Raw genomic sequence first — 7,500 nt, 5'->3', positions numbered from 1 at the left:
TTTTATTATTATTATTATTGTTATTATTATTGTTTTTGGTGAGGGTAGCGGGAGAGGAATCGGAGGCCGGTGGCGATTCAGTTCGGGGTGGGGTGCAGGGGGCTGGCTGCAGGCTCCAGCCAAGTTTGCTAATATTTCTTCGCTGCAGATGTCCTGAAACCCCGGAAGGGTCCCCCGGGGACGCGGACCCTATTAGAACAAATGTGCTCTGCTTTTGTAAAGAGGCGCGTTGGCGGCGCCTGTCCTATTACAGGCGACACATGATCAATAGGCTGATAACACAGCAACATCAATATAAGCGACAGAACAATGAGGGATATCATTGGGCATCTATCTTAATATAGCCCGCTACAAGCGCGCTGACAAAGAGTGCAGCTCATGAAAATTCCGCCCCACGATCCCCCGTCTCCGCTCCAATATGCGCACGCACTCCCCCAGCTGCCGGCGCTATTATTCTCCAATTTCAATTTGACACCCCAGCCTTTCATGCTAATTCTATTATTGTAGGAAGTTTATGTGATTTCATATCACTAGAAATCGGTAATGTATAATAACCCTTTGGGCAAGAAACCCAGTCCCCGCAGCCGCCACCGGAAAATAATTACTTTCATATCAAAACTCTGCAGGAGCCCAGCGGCCCGGCCCTCTGCAGCCCCCGGCTCCCGTCACCCCGCGCCGCGCCGCGCGCCCCCGGCGTGTGCCAGTGTGCGGGGGTGCGCGCGGGGGCGCGCGGGGGTGGTGTGGGGGGGGTCTTGTGTGTGAACGTGAGGGGGGAGGTGGCGCAGGGTAGGAGGGGGATCGCAGGGGAGGTTCGGAGAGAGGAAGCTGAGCTAAGGTTGCATACATTTGTTCAATCAGAAAACACAAACACACGCACACACAAAAGGAAGCGCGGAGCGGGGACGGGGGGGGGGGAGGTGTGGCGTCCCCTCCCAGGTCCACCCTCCAAGAGAGGAGTGGGTCCCTGGGAGGGGGAAGGAGAGGTGGGGGGAGCAGCCCCAGATTTAAAAACGATGGAGTCCGGAGCCTGCATTGGATCAGCTTTATTTATAAAAATGGTACATATATAAATATTCTTAGACATTTTTGCATTTTACAAGGCTGAGGATTCTCGTTGTGGGGTTTTTGTGGGTTGGGGGCGAAGGGGTCTTTTGCTCCTTTCGGAGGAGGGGACCTCGCCCCAGGCAGGACCTGCAGCTGCCGCCTCGGTCCCCATCGACACAGCGTTTTCGTTTTGCCTTTAAAAATAATAATAAGAGGAAGGAAACAGAAAGCAGGAGGGGAGAGCAGTGTCTCTAAGAGCCGATCACCTGATTCGTTGGGGAGTCCGGGGCCGAGCGAGCGAGCGAGCGAGCGGGCCTCCTCCGGCCGCAGCCCCCAGCTCAGTCCATGTCCACCTCCTCGCCCTCGGGCGGGCTGGGTCCCGTGGCAGCGCCTGGCTCGGCGGCGCCGCATGGGGCGGGCTCTGCGGGCGGGCTGGGGGCTCCGGGGCCCGGGCCCGGCGATGTCTCGAGGGGCGGGGGCGGCGGGGCCGCGGGGCAGCCGGTCCCCGCGTCCACGCGGTCCCCAGCGCCGCTCTCGGCCGCCGCCGCCGCCGCCAGGTCCCGGAAAGGCGCGGGAGCCGGCGGCCCGGGGGAGGCGACCGCCTCTGGGCTGCGACGGGCGAAGGCCGGGTCCGCGGCGCCGCCGGGGCCGGGCAGGGCCCCGAAGCTGGCCTGCGCGGGGGGCGCGGGCGGCGCGGGCGGCGCGGGGGGCGCGTCCTTGGGCGCCAGCTCCGGGCCCGCTCCGCCCTTGAGCGCGGCCTGCGGCACCAAGAAGCCGAGCGGCTGCGTGATGGGGTAGAGCAAGAAGTGGCCCTTGCCGATCAGGGTCCGAGGCGCGCAGGGCAGCCCCGGCGCGAAGTCCAGCCCCGCGGTGGCCGCCGCGTTGGCCGGGATGGCTTTGCGGCGCGGCGGCGAGTCGGACAGCAGGCTCTCCACGCTGAACGGGCTAGCCTTGGGCGGGCCCGCCGTCGCCGCCGCCCCGGGCCCGCACGGGGCCGCGTCCTTGTCCGCGGGGCGGCCTAGGCGCGGCTGGGCGCCGGCGCCGCTTCTTTGGCTCGGGTAGAAGGCGGGGTCGCAGGTGCCGGGCGCCGGCGGCTCGCCGGGGGGAGCGGGCGCCGAGCCCGCCACGCCGGGGCCCTGCGCTCCGGGGCCCTTGGCGGCGGGCGGCGGCTCGGGCGGCTCCGGAGACAGGCCCCCGCCGCCGCTGTCGCTGTCGGAGCTGGGCGCGCTGTGCAGGGACAGGCCGCCGGGCGAGTGCAGGTGGCGGCCCTGGCTCTTGAGCAGTTTCTTCTCGTGCTTGCGCTTCTTCTTCTCCATCTTCTCCAGTTCCTTGCGGGCGATCTCCTCGGGGTCCATGGGCTCCCCGCTGCACGTGGTCGGGTGCGAGTTGTGGGCCGGCCGGCCCGGGCCCTTCTTGGTGTTCTCCTTCTTCCTCCACTTGGCCCGGCGGTTTTGGAACCAGACCTAGAACAGCCGGACAGGGGGGAGGGAGGGAAGGAAGGCACGATCAGGCTGGCGAGCCCTCGGCGGCGGCGGCGGGCCTCCCACGCACGCGCGCGCGCCCCGGCCGGGCCCGGGCGACCTCGGTCCAGCGGGAGCAGCCGGGGCCGGGGCCCGCTCTCCACCGGCCGGTGGATGCCGAGACTCGGCTCGCGGCTTCGGGGCCAGCGTCTCGTCCAGCCGGAAGGAGCCGAGGTGGGGCTTCGCGGCCAGCTTCCTGCTCTGACTTCTCACCTCCAGCCCCGCGGAGCTGCCCCTCGCTGGGGCAAGGCCGCCGCAGCCCGCGACCCCGCACCGCCGAGAGTTCCTGGTCGGGGTTGGGGGAAGCAGGAAGAGGGCCCCCGGTTTGCTCTCGCTGACGCCTCACAGCTCTAAGAGGCCTTGCCTGGAGGTGAGCCCGAAGGGCTGCGCTGGGCCTGCTGGCCTCCACACCTGCTCAAAGCCCGCATTTCGGGGTCTCCCTTGAAGGGAAATCTGGGTAGTTATTCCTCAGGAAGGGCCTGTGAAGCCGAACTTGGACGGCCCTTCAGTGGCCCACCTTCCTCAGCATAGCTACACACATCCTTCTGTAAGCCGGGGACCACAGAGCCTTTCCAAGGAGTCCAGGTTAGCCCGGCCCGGGGGTGCTACAAGGTGAGCAAGCAGGCCCGAGGCTGGCCACCAGGCCCCTAGGGAGAGCAGAGACGCTTTGGACTCCTTCATGCTCTCTGCAGGCCTCGTCCGGAACAACCGGCAAGGATTTAAAGATCACAGTGCTCCCAAGATCACCCACCACCCCCGGACCCACCCAACCCTCGGAGCCCTGGGCAGGGCTGCCATCCTCTGCAGACGGTGGCGACTTAAATGCGCTCCTGTGACAATGCGAAGTTGCACAGCAGAGCAGCTCCGAGGGAGCCAGGTGGACGCAGAAGTCTCGGAGACTCAGCCCAAACAAGGGAAGCTGTAACTGCTTTCTCTTTTCTTTTACTGAACTTATTTAGGGGGTGTGCGAATTCCAGGCTGCTTCATCACCAGAAATTACCATCACATTAGAGGGGAAAGTGAAAAGATTCAGATCACTTGAGCCACAGAACAAATTGGATAGAGGGATTTTTAAACAGAACAGGCCAGGCCAAAGCCCAGGACCAAGCTTCACTTCAGGCAAAGCTATGGATGCTAAAAACCGGTATTTCGCCAGCGCCTGCCTCCACCCCAGGCACCCTCCACGACACAAAACCCAAGGCTTCTGTAAGCTAGGAAAGCATCTAATTATGCAGACATTATTCTGGGATTTTCTTACACCAAATTGACACTGTAATTTTTTTTTTTTTTTTTAAGAATACTGCCTCCTGGCTCCGTGTGAAATCAAACAACGAAGAGGGTTGGAGACGGAGAAATTTAATGGAGGAGGATTCTAAATTCAGACACCTTTCGAAAGAAAGCGTCCCCTCTTTTTCCAACGCGTTAACCGCCTCTTCCTCCAATGTCCCCCCACCCCCAAATCTGCGAGACGATGGATTAGTACGTGTTTCTCTCCTAATATTTCACAGGCCAGAGATCAAACAAACAGATCTATCAGCTTCGGGGCTGGGAGGGAGCCTCCTCTGAGAGCACCCGGGCCCAGGTCCACTCTGTCCACCCTGGAAGGACTTCTCCGCGGCAGCCTTCCCCCTTCCAGACCGAGCGCCGCGCGGCCGCGGCCAGCCTACACCCAGCTTCCCCGGATCTCACGCAGCCGCCGCAGCAGCTACCGGGGCCGCGCCAGGATCTCTGCCAGGCCACCCCGGCATCCTCGAGTTACTCACCTTCGGACGGGAAGGGAGGGCCGAGCCTCGCAATCCCCAGGCAGGCCCGCAGCGCGGAGCCCCGAGCCACCGCGGGCCGCTTAGAACAAAGGCGGCGCTGCCTGCCAGCGCCCTGCGCGCCCGGGGCGGGACAGCGGGCCGCTCGGCTCTTTACCTGCACTCGGGACTCCACGAGGTCCAGGCGCAGCGCCAGCGCCTCGCGCATGAACACGTCCGGGTAGTGGCTCTCGTTGAAGGCCTTCTCCAGCTCCTCCAGCTGCCAGCCGGTGAAGTTGGTGCGGGTGCGTCTCCGCTTGCAGCCGGGGCTCTCCTTGTCCGGATCCCCGGAGTCTGCGGGCACGCACAGGACGCTGCAGGGCTCGGCCGGCCGCCGAGGCTCGCCCGCTCGCGCCCACCGCGGGCGCACGGAGGAGGAGCGGGGCGCGCTCCCCCGACCGGCCGGCCGGCCGGCGCTGCCCGCCCCGAGGCCCCCCGCCGCGTCCCCCCCGCGTCCCCGCCTCCAGCCTACCTGCGAGCTTGAAGGGCTGGCTGTCCCCCGCCACCCCGCAGGCGGCGGGCAGCAGCGGCGTGGGGTTGACCACCGAGGCGGCGGCCGCGGCGCACGAGCTGCTGAGCAGGCCGTCGATGGAGAAGGGGACCGAGGCGGCGGCGGCGGCGGCGGCGGCGGCTGACTGCAGCTGGTGGCCGGCCAGCTCGTACACGTGGTGGTGGCCCAGCGGGTAGGGGAAGCCCACCACGCCGCCCAGCGAGCCCCCGAACTGGGCATGCGGGTGCTCCAGGAGGCGACCGTCCATCATCTCGCGCGCGGGGCCGGCGGGGCGCGGGGGCGCGGGCGGCGGCGGCGGGGACAGGGGCCCGGAGCCCTACACATGCTTCGGCCCGCGCTCCGCCGCTTTACTTTATCAACATCAAGCTCTCGATAATTAGCCGCGGCCCGGGGAATTTGGGACCAATAAGAAGCGCTAATCGGCTCTGACGTCAGAGGCGTGCTGGGTGCAAGGAAACGTTTTCCATATCGATTGCTAATTATACCTGACACGCACCTCCATAAACAGTATCAGGAGCTGTCACAACAAGACAGGGTGGGGAGGGAGGGGCGCCGCCGCGCTCGGCCGGCCGGGGCCCCCGGCGAGCCCCCCACCCCTGCCCCCGCCGCTCCCGCCCCTCGCCTCCTTCTAATAGATTTCCCTTTAAAACATTCGCCGGCGTGTTGTGGGGATTTTTCACCAGAAATGCTGTACTCTCTGAACCTTTAAAGTGATGTTGCTCCAATTACAGAGAGACATTGAGCGGCAAATAGACTGATCCAATAATGGGAGATTCATCATCCGCTCTTTCCGAAACTGTCACATTGAATTTAAAACTACAAGGGCTTCTCCACCAGCCGCCTCTCCCGGGCTGCGGGGCGGCCGCGAGCGGTGGCAGCGAGGGAGGAGGAGCGGCGGGAGGAGGAGGGGGACGAAGACAGGAGGAGGAAGTGTCCCAACGAACTGGAAGACGGAGAGGAAGAAAGAGGAGGAGGAGGGACAGGCCCAGGAGAGGGAGAATGGAGAGGACTGAGGGAGGGGTGCAGAAAGAGAAAGGGGAAGAAGCAGAGGAGGGGCATGGAGAGGAAGGGAGGATGGAGAGGAAGGGAGGATGGAGGGAAGGGGAGAAGAAAGGGAGAGAAGAAAACAGGAGGAAGGAGGAGAGAAAGGATGGAGAGAGAGGGAGGGAAGAGTGGAGCAAGGAGAGAAGGGAAGGATGGAGAGAAGGAAAGGGTGGAGGGGAGGATGAAGAGAAGAGGAGATGAGAGGAGGGAGAGGAGGAGGGAGGGCAGGGGAGGAGGGGGGATAAAGGGAAGGGGAGAATGAAAAGGAGGACGGAGAGGAGGCTGAGGGGATGATGGCTAGATGGAAGGAGAGCCAAGGGTAGAAAGGGAAGGGAGAAAGGGAGGAGAGCAGAGCTAGAGGGGAAGGGATCAGAGAACTTCCAAACAGTGACTCCAACCAAATGCAGCCCCCACCTAGGAGGAGTCTAAGCTGATACCTTCCTCCTCCTCCACTGGCAGTTACCGGTGGGGGCAGGTGGGCCTCCCTAACCCCACTTAACTCTCACCTACAGGAGTCCTGGACCCCGGGCACAGAGGAGGAGGGGGGATGGAAGGAGGAAGGACCAGGGTAACTTTGGGATAGTGACCAATGGCTCGGCTGCCCCTCAGCAACAACAAAAATAAATAGGTCTCCCTCTGAGTCAGCTCTGAAGGATGGGGTGGCGCTACTCACCCATCTATTATAATTAAATTACGTTCGCAGCGCGATGTCATTCCCTTCTCCACTGTAAAATATTGATAGACTCAAAACTAAATCATTAGGGGACATATCCTTTAAGCAAGCGGCGAGTGTGGCCGAGCAGAGGTGGGGGCCGCCAGGATGGATGTGCACGTGTCCGCATCCCTGGTAAAATCGAGTTTGTCACCGGAGAGGTGGCTCTTGGCTGGCTCCGATTTGTGGGCACGGCACTCTGCCTCTCCTAGCCCACCCGGCCCGGGAAGGCAGCCCCCCAACATCACAGCCCCAGGGCGCAGGGACGAGCTGGCTTGGGGTGAAAGCGACGGCAGCCGGGCTGCTAAGCCCCAAGCGGGGAAAAGGAGGCACAGGCCTTTGCCAGCCCAGTGCCAGGGGTGCCCTTCGGGCTGGCTCTTCCACACTTGCGCCCGGGGCCTGGTTGCAGTCGGGCCCAGCTTCTAAGCGACAGTGGCTGGACTGCCGAGTTGGGCTTAATTACCCTCGCCTGTCTGGGAGGGAGGAGGCGGGGCGCAGAGCTGGAGGAGACAGGCCTGGAAGTGGGGGACCCGTCTCCCCGTTTCCAGCGGCGCCAAGAGGGCGCTGCAAGCGTTAATCCCGGGGTCAAGGGCCAAGAGCACTACTTTTCGCTATAATTTAATTTCTTTCGCTATAAATACTCGGCGTAAACGCCGCCCGTGCGGCTCGCTCCGCCCGTGGCCACCGCCTGGTCGCCGGCCGCGCTCGCGGGGTGGAATGCGCCCGGCGCGTGCTCCGGAATACAGCGCCGCGATCAAGCCGGCCCGAGGGGAGGGCGGGGGGGGGGGGCTCCGCGCCCGGCTCTCTTTATTATAACGAATTAATTCGACTTTATTTATCCCATTTTCTGGAGCTGACAGAATGTTAATT

At 63.4% G+C, this 7,500-nt stretch overlaps 1 protein-coding gene across 1 annotated transcript; it reads right to left on the bottom strand.

Moving 5' to 3' along the window:
* Nucleotides 1–1,027: 1,027 nt before the first annotated feature.
* Uncx (UNC homeobox) lies at nucleotides 1,028–5,701 on the bottom strand. Its single transcript, XM_021640696.2, has 3 exons — nucleotides 4,836–5,701; nucleotides 4,482–4,657; nucleotides 1,028–2,507 (listed from the first exon to the last, which is right to left on the bottom strand). The coding sequence occupies exons 1-3, from the start codon at nucleotides 5,122–5,124 to the stop codon at nucleotides 1,383–1,385; spliced, it is 1,590 nt and encodes a 529-aa protein (XP_021496371.1). The 5' UTR covers nucleotides 5,125–5,701; the 3' UTR covers nucleotides 1,028–1,382.
* Between the last annotated feature and the right edge of the window lie 1,799 nt (nucleotides 5,702–7,500).

The sequence above is a fragment of the Meriones unguiculatus genome, chromosome 15 (assembly GCF_030254825.1).
Source record: "Meriones unguiculatus strain TT.TT164.6M chromosome 15, Bangor_MerUng_6.1, whole genome shotgun sequence".
Lineage (NCBI taxonomy): Eukaryota > Metazoa > Chordata > Mammalia > Rodentia > Muridae > Meriones > Meriones unguiculatus.
Note: the sequence above shows the minus strand (reverse complement) of the source record. Positions and strands in the feature narration are given on the sequence as shown.

What these genes read in the sequence shown, in the direction of transcription:
- Uncx (XM_021640696.2), bottom strand. Translation starts at nt 5,124, where the DNA reads ATGATGGACGGTCGCCTCCTGGAGCACCCGCATGCCCAGTTCGGGGGC. An exon ending in CCAGCCCTTCAAGCTCGCAG is followed by an intron (nt 4,658 to 4,835) that starts GTAGGCTGGAGG and finishes GCGTGCCCGCAG; the next exon opens with ACTCCGGGGATCCGGACAAG. An exon ending in TCGTGGAGTCCCGAGTGCAG is followed by an intron (nt 2,508 to 4,481) that starts GTAAAGAGCCGA and finishes CGGCTGTTCTAG; the next exon opens with GTCTGGTTCCAAAACCGCCG.